Below are 19,264 nucleotides of genomic sequence, written 5' to 3'. Positions count from 1 at the left end.
TCTACTTCAGTGTTCAAATAATAAACAACATTTTAAACTATCATTCAATGAAGAACCCGTTCTCATGAAAGTGACCCACACTTCCAACCAGGAAGGGGTTGGCTTGGTATAACCATAAGGGAAAAACCTGAGCTGAAAACAGCAAGCTTCTTGGCCCACCTACCTCCTTTTTGATCATCAGCGTTTTCCAATAAGAGAGCTGTCATGCATTCCCAGCCTTTCAGTAAACTCACTGCCCAATCCCACAGGCTGTCCACAAGGTATGTGACATGGCTGTGTAGCTAAACAAAACAAAACACAACAAAACTCAAATGTTCACAGGGAGAATCTACTTAGCATGAGCAATCACCATGATCCAAGGAAGCAGTAAGGACACAAGGAGAGGAGTAGTAGAATACATAAGCAACATCCAGCACCCTTGCTTAAAGTTGCCACTGCAGCAATTTCCCGCAAACAAGACAAGCTGTTTTTTAAACCAAGTGGCAGCTGATCTCTTTAGTAGCAGAACCAAATCCAGCACCAATACGTATCAAGCAAACATCCACCTCTAGACGCAGTTCTGCCCCATATGCCAGTATTGTTTCTCTTGACTGCACCCTAGGAGACTAGATTTTTTGCCAGTGATGACAGGCTATACCAGTAAAAGGGACCCTATGGTCAAACTGGACATCATTTCCAATTAAGGCTATATACTGTATGTACTGCACACAATATCACTTTTTAACTCAGTGAACATCCTCCCATTAACCCATCATTTCTTATGAGAAAGAGTGGCCAGAGTCCTATTGGAAACACAGAACATAAATGGAGAAAAGATCAAGGGAGACCATTTTGCTTTCTGTTCATTGTGCTCCCCCATGTCCTCTGTTCAGGACAATATCTGCATGCCTACTGGCACGATGGACAGAAAGCCAAAACAGAAGAACTACTGCACAACTGTCTTTATGCAAGAGGCCAACAAGTTTAAAAGGCAAATGCCTATGAATAACTTCTTAATTCTGCTGCAAAACTGGTCAGAAACTTAAAACTCCAGGCTTTCTCACAATGAGACTGGCCAGGATTTCACTTCATACTGATTAAACTGTATTCCTCAATTCTGCCAAGAATCACCCTGGACAACATTTTGCAAGACCTTATTTTTTAACTAATGATTGGGGAGGAGGTAGATCTAGAGTTACTGGTGATTTGGAGAAGGTGAGCAAAACCCGAATTATTAACAGTAACAGTAAAAGAAATATCACCTTCACAGTCATAAACGATATTGCTAAAACAAAACAAAAAATGGAACAACCAGGAATAAGAGTGTGTGCATTTGTGTATGCATATATGTGTAAGGATTCTGTTCAAAATAGATTTCTGCATGTGCATACCAGTCAGTGAATACTAGAACTATAGTAAAAAGAGAGATTGTGAGAGAAACCTCCAAGTTAGAAGCCATGCTGTGCTTCAGATAGGTTTCACAAAATACATGTACTCTTGTGCATTTTATTCACCATTTTGTTTAGTATTTCTTGGCATACTTGAAATAACTCATTATACTTTGAAATTTTACCTTCTGGTATACCTTGCTTAGCTGGCTGGAAAGATCAGTGAATTTGAAGACACTGGAAGTTCAATTCCCTACAGTGCCTGTCAGGAGTAGAACCAGCCTGCACAGTTCCAGATTTCCCCAGAAGGCAATCTGGAACTGCGCAGGCTTATTTTACTCCTGGGAGGCACAGTGAGGAACGGAACTTCCAGGTCTCCTAATTCACTGATCTTTCCAGCCAGCTAAGCAAGGTATACCAGAAGCCTATCTGAAGGGGATGGTAAACCATATTTGAGTACTGTACTTACTACCTAAAAAAAACCTGGAAAGGGTTACCATGTCAGAATTGATGTCACATCATCATCGTCATTCCTTGCTTCTCACAACTTCTTTTTCTTAGGACTATCGTGCTTCTCTCTTCCCACCATACACCCTGCCACAGAAAACCTCACATTCGCTCTTTAATTTTATTCCTTAGTTCAAAAAATAATCAACAGATCTTTGAAACTTGTTATGAATATGACAAACCCATCTTCAGCAGTCTGTTTATCTATCACAACTTGGATTCTTTTTACCTCACTTTCCATATAGAAAATGATCAGTGTTCTCAGCTGGCTAGCAATCGGTTCCTGTTTTCCATCTCTTCTAGTGCAAACATCCATCCCAGTTTCCTGGACAATTAACCTAACAACAGAAAAAGCAATCAAGCCAGGTTCTGCTCCCTAAATTTTGATTTGTAGCAAGAAACTGCCATGTCTCGGTAGGGTATTACAGATTATCACAGAACATTCCTATACATATGAGATGCAAGTTCTGCTGGACTCAATGGAACCAACTCCCAGGTAGGTGAATACAAGATTGCAGCTAAAAACATCTATTATAAAATCAGCACTGAGCTAAGACTCAGAAAACCTGGGTTCAACTTCCCCATCAGCCACAGACACTCACTGTGGGGTAGAACTGGTAACAATCCTTCTTAAATAGCTCCCTTATCTTGGAAGTCCCCTTAGAGCTGCTATTACATTAATTCCAATTTGACAGCACATTACAGTTCCAGAGTGTCCCAGAAGAACGGGATGGTAAACCATTTCTGAGTGTTCTCCGCCTGGAAAATCCTAAAAAGGGTTGTCATAAGTGAGAATTGACTTGACGACACACAAGTCATACGTGCGTAGAAGTTTGGAATCCATGGTAAGAGGCAGCTTCTATAGCAGTTCCCTCACTTCTGTGAGAGCTTTCACAAGAGATTCCACAAGGAGAAGAAAATCATTTGGTATTATGTTTTTTATATAATGCTATGGCATGATATATATGACCAAGCCACTCCATCAGTAAAAAGCATCTTTCACATGCAGAAGGGCACTGCTGGATTCAACCCAACTTAAGTATAGTGTGTGTACAGTGGTGCCTTGCATTACGACGTTAATTTGTTCCAGCGAAATCGCTGTAGAACGAAAACGTCGTAATGCAAAATTAAAAAGCCCATAGAAACACATTAAAACCCGCTTAATGCGTTCCTATGGGCTTGAAACTCACCGTCCAGCGAGGATCCTCCATAGAAGATCCTCCATCGCTTTTGCGATCGCAAATACTTCGTCGTAATGATATTTCGACGTTAAACGGGGCGCCTGTCTTGTGAGGCACCACTGTATATTATTCCCTCCGTTTCCAACTTCATAGGGTGAATACCAGCGCTTATGCAGCAAAATACTTATGACGTCAAAATGGCACTAACTGTACACAAGAAGTAATTACCAGCAGAACCTCAATATTTACAGAAACAACACACACACAATCTCAGTGCAATCTGGTAAAACAAAGAGGAAGCCTTTGCAATCAAAGATAAAGCCACCGTACATGGGTATAGCACATTTTGATACATCCAGATCCACTGCCATTTATAGTGGATGTGAAGACAAGTCCTAATGTTGTGTAGCCAACAAAGCACCATATAAAAATATCCAAATGATGGTACCTTTTATAAAGTAGTTCCCCAGCTGCAACAGCCAATGGTCGGTGGGTGGTGTAAACAAATTGGTATAAGGTTTCACAGTCTTCAGATGATAGGGCATCTTCACAGTTCCTGTACGGAGATATTGCATTAATTATGATTTGTTCAACAGAAGATTGCTACATATTATCAGCAGTATAATCCCATGCATATTTATACTCAGAAATAAATTCCACAGTGCTGAATGGCGCTTACTCCCAGCTGTCATTTGGTTGGCTATTCAGAACATCAACTAAGTAAAAATATATCCTTGCCACACACCATAATGAATATTGTTTGCCACCATCAGACCAACAGATGTTCTATTCAAGCATTCACCTGAAACCCGGAAGGCTAGAACTATGTAAGAGACAAGAGGGTACATGAAAGACCTTCCACTATTAACTCTGGGCACATAGCATTCGCACAAAATTCTTGAAAGGGAGTTTTCTGTGAATTCAGCACTTAAGAGATTCTCTCAACTACTCAAAGGCAAAAGCAATTTTTGGCAAATTCATAGCACTTGTCTCTAAACAAAAACATATCCTCCTGTCCGCAGAAATACAGATGTGGAGGAGGGGAGATGAAAAATGTGATTCCAGTCAGAGGCTCCACCACATAATTTTTTTTATTTTTGTCATCCTCTTCTGAAATACTTTATATTTAAATTTAGAAATGAGTATTCAGAACGAAGACTTAAGCATTTGGTAAGGAAAACATGATGACACCTGTTATGCTCTTTGCATGTTAGAAGGCAGCTCCTTTGCCATAAACATTGCATCAATGTTCGCAAATGTCCATCTATCAAAGCCAGTACTTAGCACTTCATCCCTTGGCAGCTAATTAGCTTACATAATTAGCATTTTCCTAACAACTAGGTAATTGGCCGTAGTCTTCCTGATGACAGAAAATGTTCTTGAAAACTATATTATAAATATAGACTGATATCTCCCCTCATTGGAAACAATGCAGGAATGAAGGAATGGAAGCCCAGTGGAATCAAAGAACACACAACTGCTGATTGTTTATTCCGAGAGACAAGGAAGCCTCAGAAAATCTAGGAGCTGATCATTACCACACTCCTCATCATTTGCACAAACCTCTTTGGCTTTTGTTTTGTTTTGTTCTGAAGTAAGTTTCATCTCCACTTAGCTGCTCTTAGTAAAACATTTTAGTAAAATGTTTTAAACAATTTCAAATAAAAAAACACAAAATTAAAATATGCAGACATTAAAAACATTAATTACATTCGGTATACTCATGCATATTTCTCTTCAGATACATTTTAGTATGGAGTTGTGTCAAACCTGTAAGTTTTCATATTTTCTCTCCTAAAACACTCAATGTTTTTCCAGATCATTTTTATTAATAAATACACTGTTTTCTGCACTTTTCTCCAACAGAATGAATTGGGGGGGGGAGGTTAACTGCATTACAACATTTGGAAAATGGTCTCTTAAGGACAACCCGGTCGCAAAAGAGCAAATCAGATAATTTTGCATTAAAATATGAACTGAATGAATCTGTCCCCAAGTTGTAGAGTGTATCTCTGAAATTCAATATTCTTACATAAATGCAATTTACTGTTGTCAAAGCAATATACATACAAAAGTAATATGTGGCTCCAAAAAAAGTGATATCAAAAAATAGGAACAATTCATCATAGCTGTCTATTAACTAAGGCTGGTATCCAATCTTGATAATTAAATGACATTTTTATTATTCATACATTTTATATACTGGTTAAACCAATATGATATACAGTTGAACTAATTTACATTTTAGAACATCTTATTGTCTGAAGACATGCTGCTGTATTGTGCTGTCAAGTTGCCTCCAACTTATGGTGATCCTATGGATGATTGATTTTCAGAATGTCTTGTCTTCAACAACCCTACTCAGCTCTTGCAAACTCAAGGCTGTGATTTCCTTGATGGAGTCAATCCATATCACATTGGTTCTTCCTCTTTTCCTGCTGTCTTCAACTTTTCCAAGCATTATTGTCTTTTCTAGTGAATTTTGCCTTCTCATGATGTGTCCAAAATATGAATACCTCCGTTTCATCATTTCTGCCTCCAGAGCACGTTTAGGCTTGATTTGATCCAGGAAACACTTGTTTGTCCTTCTGGCAAGGTTATGACTTACATCCACACAAACATGTCTACCTACTTAGCTGTAAAATTAATAAAAATACTTCAGTTCCATACAAAATTGTGCAAACAGTCAAATTATAGTAAGCTTATCATAACACATGCAAATATAATTTAATATATTTAAATTAGTCTGTCATATAAAATGCATGGAATTTTCTGCAGCATGTGTTATGCAATAATGAAGTATTTCACAAGAAAAAAAAACATGCTATTTGCCAAAAGATGTTATCTAATAGTTTGCCTTACATTTTCAAAAATAATCATCTCCATCAGAATCACCATTTGGGGGCAGGGGAGAGAAGTAAATGGTAAGGTTGAGCAGTAGCTCATTGATGGACACATAGGTGTCTAAATAGCTCAATGCGCACCAAAAAGTTACAGAAACAATGGGGGCAGGTTAGCTGATCCTCGGCTTCTTGGGCTGTCAAGTTACAGCCTGTCTTTTCACTGCTCCCTTCCTTTGTGCATCCTTTGTCTTTCAAATTCTTTAGCCCCTTGTTTGACAGTGTTTTGCCAGGCATTTTAGTTCTGAGCGAGAGCTTCCCAATTGACATGATCAATATTAAAATATTTTCAGTGTTTACTTCAGTGTATCCTTGATTCATTTTCTTTTGCCCCCCTTTGCAAATTGAGCAGCTGCAACAAGCTTTCCGTAGATGATAAGTTTTGGGAGAATCTAGCTGACAGCATAACAACATGACCAGTTCACTGAAGGCGTCATTGTTCCAAGATTGTAAAAATGCTGGTCGTTTGTATTTGACTTCAAGACTTCAATGTCAGAGACTCTGTCCTGCAATTTGATGTTGAGAATTCTCTGAAGGCAGGTCAGATTAAAATGACTGAACGCTCTTGCATGGCACTGACAGATAGGTCAACTTCTCCACTCCACAGAGTAGATGGGATACAACAACAACTTTGTACTTCTTCGGTTTAACAAGAAGATCGGTTCCTTCTCAATTCCACACAGAGGGAAATGCCTTCCAAAGGCAGTGCTGGCTTTAGAGAGTAATGATGTCACTTCGTCATCAACACAAATGCAGCAGGAGATAGTACTGCCAAGATACTTGAGCTTATCCAAGGCAGTAAAGGAGTGTTTGTATGCTTTCAGAACAGGTTCCTCATAAGGTACACCTGGAGTAGGTTGGTACATCACCACTGTCTTATCAGTACTGATCTTAGGCATTATACAAGGTATGATGTGAGTAAAAGGTTCTGAAATACTAAAACATTTAGGTTCATTTAACATCATGTTTTCTTTACCTTCGGACAGACAGCCCACATGCTTGCCTTCCCTGCTTTTGGAAAACCCAGCAGTGGAAATAATGTAATTTTTTTTCTTGAACCCAGACCTAAGCATGCATGCCTTATTTTTACAATGATTTGTACTTCTGGATATGAGGCATTGTTCTCCCTCAAAACAAAGTGCAACCACCACACCTTATTGTAAGCAAAAGTGACTTTTTTTGTTTCTGTTCTTTTATGTGGAAATGGACTTCTAGTGACTTCCATAGATGAGATGAGGTCCATGGCAGGTTCCAGGAGGTGAAACTGGCCCACTGTTTTGCATAACAGAGACAAGCATACAACTTTATTTGTTCTTATGCAACCATCCCTTTATCTTTGCTATAAAGCAGAGGATTTATTTATTTAAAATATTTTTATCTCGCCTTTCTCCTTAAAAGGTCCCAAGGCTACTTACAACATTAAAATGATTTTAAAAGCAAGTATAAAGGGGAAGGATTTAGCATTAATCTTTTCCTCTACTACTCTAAGTCTGTTGTAAAAAACAGGATTAGAAACACTTTCTAAAAATGTAAAAGAGATTTAATGAATCTTGTATACAAAGCAACATTAAGTCAATCTCTATAGAGAAAGCAAAATGCACCCATGTTTGGCTCTTAATCATACCCCCAATTTCCAAGGTCAAAGAAGCTATTCATAGTTAAAAGAAATCAATGTGATATATGAAACTCTATAGTCTAGAAGAGCGCAGATTTCTGCTTTTGGACTGCAACTCCCAGAATTCAGTTACAACAAAGTATGCAGTGCTCAATGTTGTGTTACAGCTTGTCAACAAAATTCAGACACAGGGAAAGCTAGCAAGTATTTACCCTGTCATTAAAGCTCATCATGTCCTTTTCATCTGTCATGCAATAACTGCCCTTAAAAGAATCATAGAAAGAATCTCAAGATCCTAACCAAAAATATTGTCCACAGGGCACAAAGACACAGAAGGCACAACAATACACACCCTACTGACATAATCTACCTGTCAGACTAACTTTTTTAATTAAATGTTTTGTTTTACAGAGTGGGACGGAACATCTCTGTACATCTGTTTGAACTCTTTTTTCCTTCACACACAATTGCCAGTCGTTGCCTAGATATTACAATACAAAGACCAAGTAAACAGTACCATAAATAAAGAAATAAACATTAGCCAACGAAGTTTGCTCCTTGTAAATGTTAATGCTTTATGTTACTATAGTTCTCAAATGTGGTCTTATTTTAACTCAAAAATAGTTGCTTCCTTTATACACCATGAGCCAGCAATTACACATTCAGGGAATACTTAATGGGGGAAATACTTCTGCTGAAAATACACAGGATGCCAAGTGCCAGATAAAGATTAAGGCCAGTATTCAAGCATCTAAAAATAACCCTGGCCTTTGCACATCCAATCCATGTTATAACAATTCCCCCCCCCCCATTTCACTGTGACCAAGCTTGTACAAAACATGTGGCAGAAAAAAAGGAGGATAAAGCTCCCCAGGAGAGCTTAGTTTGTTTTTTTTTTGTTATATACACTGGGCAGCAGTATTTTGAAGAGATATCATTTGTTTCCTGGAGATGATCTGGCAAGGCAGCAACAAGAATGCATTCTGAAATCCTAGAATGATACTTCAGCTTGTCCTTGATTTTTTTAAGCAAATACACACTATGTATATATCTATGCAATACTTTTTGAAACCATCTATTCTAACTTCACTATTTCTTAACAATTTCCTGTGCAAATTAATTCTGTAAGTTAATTGTATGCTATAGCAAGGAGTGCTTCCTACAGGCCAAATTTAAGTGTGGGGGGGATTAATATAGATAAGGCTAGCTGTACCTAGTCTATTCGGAGAATCTGGGGGATGGAATGGGGAGGGTACCTAGATCTACTTCCTTCTAACACAAAAATACATGTCAGTTTCCAAAACAGCTGAATCCTGAACTGTTGTCTGAAACAACTCCTTATGCCCACGAGTCTTTCAACATCACAAGAGAGAACTGAATTGTCTTAATTCATGTTTTATTAAGTTTTTTAAAAATACAGTATGGGTTGGTTTGTTCTAGTTTCAAGGGGAAAGTACAAATGTAGGCTCAGTATCAGGAGATCAAGGCATTCATTCACCTTTTTAAAAGCTGTACTATACAGAGCGTTACAGTAATTAAGCTGAATAGTATAAACATTTTCCAACTTCAGAGAACATGTGCTAGAATATCACTATTGCAGGTTTTACAGTAATGTTGTACAGAAGTGTATTCCTAGGCAACACTGACATGGCAGGTTTTCCACAGTCCTATATTCACTCCTGGCTAGATTTTCTCATTTTTATGATCTACAACTCACTCCTCCTTTGGTTATTCGTAGAAATAAGGCCACACACTTCGAGTATTTCCCCTTCGTGTCATCTCTTGCAGTCTTCGGATTATTAAAGAGTGGCTTGTTTTTCTGAACTCATTAAAATTGAGTTCTGTATTTCCAGTGCTCATGACTTAACAAAATACAACAAAATCATGATTGTTGACTCCTAGGCTAACAGGAGAATATCATCTCTCTTCATAACAAAAAGCTATTGTGTCACTATTTCGTGCCACCTGCCTTCTCCGAAAAACTGAGCTACATGCAGTGAAATAAAATTCATGAATGATCAATGGTTAACACAGAGAGAGAGAGAGAGAGAGAGGGAACAAGCTGCACAGAGGTAGAATGGAGAAAGATTTGACAGAAATTAGCCATGACGACTGGGGCTGGATCATAACCAGGTTATAGATATAAGATCTGTGATGAAAAGGGTAAGCTAGTTGAATTAACCAAACATTTTAGAGCTTTTCTATGGCTAAAAACATCCTGTACGTAACTAGTGCAGAATGTGAGACAGCTGAGCATTTGTATTCAAATATCTGATTCATAGTGAGAGAGTGTCATGGACTCACTGGGCTATAATAAACAATGTCACCTGGATTCAGATCACTCTCCTGCTTTGTGAAAGCATGCAGAATGTTGGTTCTATGCAATCACGGAAATAAAAGCTTGGCAGTTTGATAGAGATTTGCTAGACATTTGGTTTGGGACGGAAAAATCTCATTCTTTGTATGGACCGTTAGGCTAGTTAATGATTAGCTTGGGAAAAAGCCATGGTTTAAACACTATCTTTCCCCCACTCCCCCAATTATCAGACAGCATGTACAAGGCTCTGAGTTTGAAAAGCCAGCAATGCAAAAGATAGGAGGACTAACAAAGACAACAAGAAGACACTTCCTCGATCATACTATGATTTTGAACAAAAAAAAAAAAAAGGATTTTAAACAGGAATATTGATAAAATGCTTCAGGCTTGAAGTTTTGCAGAAAAAAATGTTTTGGACAGTGTGCATAGCTTTAGGCTGCAATCCTGTATAGGGTTACATGGGAGTAAGTTGCCTTTACGAGAATAGGCTTTTCTCCTAAATAGGACAAAGCTGGTGGTTGTAGGTTTTTCGGGCTGTTTGGCTGTGTTCTTGAGGTTTTTATTCCTAACGCTTCTCCAGTCTCTTCAGAGGACAGGAGTCAGAACCATGTGCTCTGGTGCAGTCTGTGGGATAGTTGAGTATTTACAGCTGTGGGATCAGCTTTTGGGCCTTATCAGGAAACCGGGTGATCATGGTGATCAGCTTGTTTTTTGTCGTGGGTGTATTGTTGTGATAAGGGGGGACAGGTGATCTGTCATTGTGATTGATGGGTGTCATTAGCTCAGACCTGGGCAAAATATGGCCCTCCAGATGTTGCTGAACTGCAACTCCCAGCAATCCTAGCCCACACAGCCAATGATGAGGAGTGTTGGTATTTGCAGTTCAGCAACATCTGGAGGGCCGCACTGCCCAGGTCTGCATTATCCGGTCTTTTGTGTGCAATGATCACTGTTCCTTTTGGCCGGGTAGAGTTGGTTGACCTTTTGCAGGCTGTGTTTTTCAGGGCTGGGAGCTAGGTTTTGAGTTTTAGACATTCCAGACAGCCCGAAAAACCTACAACAACTATCAGATCCCCGCCGTGAAAACCTTCAAGAATACATAGGACTAGGCTGTTCTTTTTATGTACGTTTTTGATGTAAATTCCACCTTCTCAATAATCACTCCACACTATCATTCACATTGTGCACTAACAACAGCAAAGTCAGAGGCAATGGTCAACAGCTGCAGTGCCAATGCAATATTTGTCAGTTCAGATGTAGAACAAGAGTAACATTTCATGGTTTAAGACACCATTGTATCCTCACAAAGGCACACTGCCCCTCCTAGCACAGGATCAGCACGAGCAAAGAACACTGCACTTTGTTCTACTGCCTAAGCACCAGGAAGAAGCAAACACCATGCAGAGATGACACTGTGTTTGCCTCCCAGGGGAATCACATGAACAATTAACCCTCTTTCCTCCTTTTCACATGGCTAAGGAAAAGAAAATCATGGTATAGAACCACTGTGAACATTCAGCAGATAATGCTGTCGGCATTTGTTCATTGTTGGGATCCACTCACGCGTGGAAAGTTCAAGTTTACTCCAGCCTAAAATGGAAGCAGGGCCAAACACAACAAGAAACAGACTGTGCAAGCTTCTGTTTTAAAAAGGCAGAACCAGTGGGCAGAACCACTCGAAACATTATCGTTCTGGACCACTACTCCTAAAACCTGATAGTCATTATAGTCAGAGGCTGGGGGCATTCAGAGAATTAAAGCCCAGCAAAGTAAACAATACAAGCCAGCCTCTGGTTAAGAGAATGCAACCAACTCAGCTGACCATATCCTTGAGAGAATTTATCTACCAAAAGAAGAAGCTCAAGTATTTCCTCATTCCACCCTTCAGTAGTGCAATTACAAGATCTGAAACATAATTTAACAAATGCTCAGGATGCCTGGGTGGATACAACCACGGACAGAAATGGCAAGCTGCCATATCATCAGTTGCAGATGACATTTTTTACTCTATAAATTAGAGCAGGGCTAGGCAAAGGGCCATTATTTATTTGTTTGTTTGTTTGTTTGTTTGTTTGTTTGTTTGTTTGTTTGATTGATTGATTGATTGATTGATTGATTGATTGATTGATTGATTGATTGATTGATTGATTGATTGATTGATTGATTTTTACCCCGCCCCTCTAGACCATGTCTACTCGGGGCAGCTTACAAAATAAAACAGAACAGTAAATTTTTTGGCACCAGAAGCCTCAAGAAGGCTGCATAGGACCCCTAGATATTTAACTACCACAACACAAATCTGAAATACAACCAGTTGTTTACATTTGGGGGAGACTATAGGTAAGGGTACCTGTTTCTAGAGGAGAAAAAGATCCCTTTTTAACTGTAAAGAAATGGTAGTAGGCTGGTGGGGGAGGAGCTAAGAGAGAGGCCTCAGGGCTACAAAAACAGGTCACGTGATTCTCATGTTATTAAGAACATTCCCACCAATAGAGGGGAAAAAGATGGGGATGGAATCAACAGTTTGGTTCAGTCTAACATCTGGCTGAAATTAGCAAGCATTTGAATGCAAAGGTGGAAACTAACAAGTGACAAAAGCACAATACTTGCATGTTTTTAAGGTCAAACCTTTAACTAACAACATATAATACCTTAAACAGTGTTGTCAAAATTAATGCTTTGTAATATGACACAGCACTGCATCAAGCATCACATTCACAAACAATTGCAGATATGAAGTAAAAACCACGCACTAATCTGTATATGGTCATGATACAGCATGCTGCTAGTTATTTCTTAATCAGATAAAAAGGTGTGTCTTGCACTCACTGGACGTTTAATTATATGTCAAATAAAAATATATATTTACTGTGACATGAGCATCAAGAGTTTCATAGCTTGAACTGCTACTTCATGTTCTTTGTCCAGAGCCATGGATACAATTCGATCCTAATAGATACAAAGATAATAAGTGAGATTTTAACGTTCGGTCCTGAAAGTTTTTGCTGCACACATTTCTACTTTTGGCTGCGTGTTATAATGCCGTTAATTGCTCTTCTGCCTTGTTAAACTAGATTGAAACATCTAAGCTGAAATGTTCACTGTGAGTGAAAAGAGGTACAAAGAATCTACTGGCAGTTCAAGCCTGGGAAGCAAATGAGCATTGTGCTTGTGACACTGAACATATGGCCCAGAGCTATTTCACTTTTTTAAAAAGTCTGAAGGATGATGATGCCTAGGGTTTGCAATAGATTGCTTGCAGTGCCCCCTGCAGTCTTTAACACCAAAATTCTTCAATTTAAAGATGCAACTGAGCTCTCAAATTAGGTACTGTATTCCTAAACACACAGAGGAGTCCTTCTATTTATTTTATTTATTTATTTATTTAAATTATTTTATAGCCTGCCTTTCCCTTTAAAAAAGTTGTGGAAGTAGCAAAAGGACAAAAATTCCATTAATTAATTGGAACTACTTACAAGAAAAATAAGAGTCCATTGGAACTACTTACAAGAAAAATAAGAGTCTATTGTACACAGGCACACAAATAAGCTCATCCTATATTTTTTATTTTCAAATTCAAAAACGATTTTCAATTTGAGTAGGAGCCGATTTGAACTGTGGATTTTTCTTTTCTTTTTTTACTAGGTGATACAGATCTCAAAAAACAAGAGGGGCATAAGAAGCGTTCATATTGAGTGTACTTTCAAGCCCCAACAAGTCAAAATTAACATTCGTCGAAATACACTGCTCTAGAACAAGAGTTTTGTGACATTATGTGCAGCCCATTGTCATTGTCACTGTGAGCGATCCTCAAAATGTGATGTCCTCAACAGCCCTGCTCAGCTCCTGCCTATGTCAACCCATCTCACAGTTTCCTGGTCTTCCTCTTTTCCTGCTGCCTTCTACCTTTCACAGCAATATTACCTTTTCCAGAGAATCCTACCTTCTCATGATATGGCCAAATGTGTATAATCTTAAATAGGAATCTGCTGCCTACGAAATAATCAGTCATTATATATTCTCAGTACCTACTGCACCAAAAAAGATTGTCTAGCTTTTTCATAAAAATAACACTAGGAGTCAAAGCGACCAAAGTCTTATTTGGGTTTGAATCCTGCTCTCCTCATTGTGATGGACAAACACACCTTGGAACATTGTTGAATGCTGACAGTGTTCACAAAGTTACAGGTGCAACCGTTTGGGACTGCTCCCGGATTTATCCCCGAGTCTGGATGCCCACGTTTCAGCAGTAGCACGATTAAAACTAGTGCATCAGCCACGTCTGTTTCTTTAGAGATCTGATCTAGCCACTGTGACACATCCCCTAGTTACTTCTCAGCTGGATTACTGTAACATGCTCTATGTGGGGCTGCTGATGGAAAGAGTCCAGAAACATTAGTGAGTCCAAAATGCAGCAGCTAGATTGATGATTGGGGCTGGTTACAGGGATCACATAACCCAATGTTACAGCAGCGTCACTGGCTGCCAGTTCATTTCTGGGCACAATTAAAAGTGTTGGTTTTAACCTATAAAGCCCTAAATGCCCTGGGTGCAAGCTACAGTGGTATCTCAACGTAGGAACTTAATCCGTATTGGAACGGCGTTCATACATCAAAAAGTTTGTAAGCACCATTTCCCACTGAAATGCATTGGAATGGAATTAATCCGTTCCAGCATTTCAAAAAATACGAAAATTAAAAATAAAAACACAACAAAGCAAGTCCCATGCTGGGACTGCAGAAAAAAAAAATTCAAAAACAAAACAACACAACACAGCACAGAAACATAACTCCCCCGTCCAAGCCCACCCCCCCAAAACCCACCCAGAACAGTTTTTTTAAAAAAGGACTTACCAGTCCGAAGCCTCCTCAGTCTCCCGGCACTCCGCTGCCTCTGCCGTGGCCAAGGGTGAGCGGCCAAGCGCCCGGCCAGCTCAAGCCTCCCAGCGCTGGGTGACCACTGCCTCCGCTCATGGCGGTGGGGGACCCCCGGGAAGTCTCCCAGGGCTTTTCCGCCGCCATCAACCTCCTTGGGGTCCCCTGCCACTGCAATCAGACCCCCAGGAGGCCTTCTGGGGGTCCAATCACAGTGACAGGAGACCCCCAGGTGGTCTCCAATAGGGGCAGGGAAGCCCTAGAAGACCTCCCAGGGTCCCCTGCCGCCATTGGAGACCTCCAGGAGGTCCCTTTTCCTAACCGGTGGGGCAAAAGAGCAGCCTCTTCACCACCAACGGTTTGAATGGAATGAAAAAAAGGCAGGGGAAATTTGAATTTCCCACCCTTTTCCCCTGCCTTTTTTTCATTTGTAGGTCGAGGCTCTGTTTGCAAGTCGATGCAAACTTTTGCAAACGGAAATGTTCGTAGGTCGAAATGTTCATAAGTAGGGACGCTCGTAAGTCGAGGTACCACTGTATCTCAAAGACCATATCTCCCATTTTGACAAGGCTTGGGAGTTATGATAATCAGGAGAGGACTTTCTCTTGGTCCCACAATCTTCACAGGTACATCTAATGGGGACAAAGGAGAGTCTTCTCTGTTGCTGCTCCCAGACTCTAGAACTCCCTCCCTCAGGAGGCCAGACTGGCCCCATCTTTGCTTTATTTCCACAAGCAGGCAAAGAGCTTACGTATAAGAATGTACAAAAGATACTTTTTTACTCATTGTTTTCAACTTTATATATTGTCTTTCACTGCTGTAAGCCACCTTGGGTACTTTTCAAGCTGAAAGGCAGGGTACAAAGAACTGAAAAGAGGTCAAGTCTTTTTATGTGACAACAAGATCACAATCAGAATAGCCTCTCATAAAGACCACTGCAACTGTTCTGATACTTAACCACTCACCTATTTATTTATTCTCTAGTACTAAACATACGGGGATTAGAGGACAGACATTTTCCATACATTTCGGTGGCATGCTGGACTAAAACAGTCAAACGTTTCAAGCACAGATTGCAAAGGCAATCATGGCATGCCTACCCAATGTATCATCACCTTTTCAGCATAAAAAATAAGGAAGGGCATATGTCTTTGAACCTCTCAGCATGTTCAGCTTCGCAGAGGTCAATTAAACCTAAAGTACATACTATGGTTCCCTTTACTCAGAAAGCTGATGGAATTGTAGCTTTATGCAGAATCACAGCAACCCCTAACTCTTAGCTCCCTTACCAAACAACCAACAACAAACTAGAGTCCACAGGACTTGGAATCCAGAGTAGCAGTACAGGATACAACCAAAACTATGGCATATCATTCCAATGATCCAAACATAAAATATTTCCCATTGGAATAGATCAACTGACATCCTGCTCTGTAAATTATATCATGTAAGGCAAACGATGTCATCAGCTAAGGCAATTTTTCAGGAATAAAACATTTTTTTATCCCTCCTCCCCTGCCCCAAAGTTCCAAGGCTCTTAAGTATCCCTTTCATTGGCAGGAAGCTGTTTATTTATTTATTTATTATTTATTTAATTTATATGCCGCCCACACTACCCAAAGGTCTCTGGGCAGCTTACAGCATTTAAAATACAATAAAGATATGTAACAATTAAAATACAATTAAAATATATGGGATTGTTGTTGTTGTTTAGTCATTAAGTTGTGTCCGACTCTTCGTGACTCCATGGACCAGAGCTGCCTCTCGGAGATTGGTCTAATTCATGTGGGTAGCTTCGATGACACTGTCCATCCATCTCATCCTCTGTCATCCCCTTCTCCTCTTGCTTCTCTGAATTACTCAAGCCCCTTTGCCACAACAAGGCAGCAATCCATGAAGGGGGTTTATGGCATGGGGGGCTTTAATTACTGAATATCAGTACCAGAAGAATGACTTAACCAGAAATGGCAGTTTTCAGTAATTAAGAATCCCCACCTGTCCCGTCTCCCCAACAGCTTCCCAACCACAAAAGAAATTCCATGGGAGCCTCCAGATCTTCAGAGGGAGGGATATTGGAAACATTTTCTTTCCAAAAAAAATTGCCCACGGGTGATGACTTCAGCTTTACGTGGCATACCATAAGGAACAGGATTTCAGCTTTTCAACTGCAAATACAAGTGCCCTGAGAAACAGAATTATGTTCATGAATGGACAAGCCATGGGATATGCACTCATGCACCACAGAAAGGCTAAATTTCTAACTGTTTCCAACTTACCACAGACCTCAAATAGTATTTGAACCGTGTTTGATTTTGAAAATGATCAGCCCCACCCTCGGCCAACCAACATAAATATTCAAACAGGAAATGCTAAGTTTTAGTTTACCTTGAATCTGCTAGTGAAGAGATCCATTTTACAAACAAACTCTTTTCGGCCATAAATTCCCTGTAGGCCCTGAAGGCACTTTAGTCGGACTTCAGGTTGCTGAAAGATAATAAGACACAGAGTAAGAATGACATTCATAGTTGTGGTTATGAGAATACCATTATGCAACTGCCAGAGAAAATACTAATATACTACTATTAACCCCCAGAATACACTAACCCATTCTTCAAGAGCTGTTTTTTTATACAGCCAACGGTGACATGGTATTCATGTTTTTTGCACTCCAATTCCCAGAATTCTCCAGGCAGAATTCTGGGAGTTTCAGGCCACAGTTCCACACCTATAGACACCTACAAGTCATCTTGACCAGGTCAAGTTTACAGGTACATCAGCCAGAAGACATGATTCAGTGGGCATGGAAACGCAGTCACCGTGACCTATGGTGGTATCCTGTTGGCCAGTCTTCAAAATCTGGATGTTTATACCTAGCAAACTCATAAGACTTGGAATCCAACGGACTACTATCCAAATCACTGCCTACTCTCTGGTGGAGATGTTCTTAAAGGCGGTGTTGATCTCCCTCAGAAACTAATTGTGCTGGAGGATGTCAATATTTATGCTGACTCCCCTCCAAAGGGGAAGGGAGATATAATGAGATAGGTCCATAGTTACTGTGCAGATCATGGTTTCATGACCTGCATAGTAACTATGGACCTATCTCATTATCTGGGCCTATATGTGTGATGATCACTCATGGAATTGGTCATATTCTGGACCTGTTTTTTTTATTGGCCACAATGAAGAAGATCCTGGGGAGGGGGGGGGTCAAAAGAGCCCTATTATCACAGGCAGATCATAACCTAAGAGTGTTTAAATTTGCTGCAAGTCTCAAAAACTTGGTCCCTTCACAGACACTGACAGGTTCAGAAGGATTTCTGAAGGCTCTAGAGAAATGTTCAGCTACTAGAACTGGTGATCCTGTGGCCACGCTAGCCAATTTTTTTAAAAAAAGATTCAATAAGTATTTGCTTGTTTTTATTAAACATTTTAAAAATAAAAGCCACAATGATACTTGACATCGATTATATCTCAGTCATAAGAAAACAAATCATAAACCAGTGACCCAAGCTCAGTGAAAGAATATTTATACAACAGAATAGATTACAATAATGAGGTCACTAACTGGGATTCTGTAAACAGAGATTAGTGAGGAGAAGGGAGACAAATCTATTATTTCTCTATCTACTGTCAGGAATCTTAACACAGTCTTAAGGTTTCTAGGATCTAATTTGATTTTGTTTTGTTTTTCACTAGAATCCCAAGATGCACCCTTCACATTGGTGATGGGTGGATGCAGGTATAGAATGGTGGCTTAGAAGGCAGTCAGTTACCTAGCCATGAGCCATAACACTGAGATGACCAGTTCACATTTACACCTAAATTACAGCTAAAAGACTCTAACAGCCAAATTTAAAAGGGAAAAACTACCTTTTTGTCATTACTGTTTGACCCAGTGACCTACTGCAATCATTCTGTGAAGTAGCAACACATCCTAATCAACCTTCTGCCCAGATGTTATCTAGAATCTTCCACTCCATATACTAAACAATTTTGTTTGTGTCAGTAGACAATTTCATTTCTGTCAATAGACATCTGTAAAACTGCAATCCTAGACAAACCCAAGTAGGAATATGTCCCACTGGTTTCAACACTTCTTTATAAAAAAATAATGTACTGTTAAGTCAACAAAAGATATAGACAATATATTCTATAAGCATAACATGGGATTCTGAGACAGTCTATTAAAAGGGGAATGAGAGTTAAGATCATGAGCTTGGAAACATGAGAGCATGTTTGACTCTCATCAGGTTCACGCAAGGCAATTACAGTATTCTGTTTAACTGTTAAGTTGCAATTCTGCACATTTAAGGTTAAAAAACCCCCCAAAAAAGAGAAGTGGGGGAAAACCGCCCAGAGTAGACCTTTGGTCTAAATGGACGGGATAGAGATCCAATAAATAAATAAATAAATAAATAAATAAATAAATAAATAAATAAATAAATAAATAAATAAATAAATAAATAAACACATTTCCTCAAACTAGATTTGGTCTTTAAA

General features: G+C 39.5%; 1 protein-coding gene across 10 annotated transcripts in view; it reads right to left on the bottom strand.

Annotated features, from left to right (window-relative positions):
- Nucleotides 1-19,264, bottom strand: part of LOC110080686 (cohesin subunit SA-2) — a 74,911-nt gene that overhangs the window by 32,209 nt on the left and 23,438 nt on the right. For all 10 annotated transcript variants that reach the window (XR_012085233.2, XM_072994421.2, XM_072994417.2 and 7 more), the window contains 5 exons: nt 17,147-17,245; nt 12,757-12,836; nt 3,504-3,611; nt 2,104-2,212; nt 164-281 (listed from right to left, as the gene is read on the bottom strand). Coding sequence is in view for 9 of the 10 variants with exons in the window: in XM_072994421.2 (XP_072850522.2) it covers nt 164-281; nt 2,104-2,212; nt 3,504-3,611; nt 12,757-12,836; nt 17,147-17,245 (514 nt within the window). In the remaining variant the exon portion in view is untranslated. The remainder of the gene's footprint in view (nt 1-163; nt 282-2,103; nt 2,213-3,503; nt 3,612-12,756; nt 12,837-17,146; nt 17,246-19,264) is intronic.

Source organism: Pogona vitticeps, chromosome 3, assembly GCF_051106095.1.
Source record: "Pogona vitticeps strain Pit_001003342236 chromosome 3, PviZW2.1, whole genome shotgun sequence".
In the NCBI taxonomy this organism is placed as follows: domain Eukaryota; kingdom Metazoa; phylum Chordata; class Lepidosauria; order Squamata; family Agamidae; genus Pogona; species Pogona vitticeps.
The sequence above is the reverse complement of the archived record's forward strand: the minus strand, read 5'-3'. Positions and strand labels throughout refer to the sequence as shown.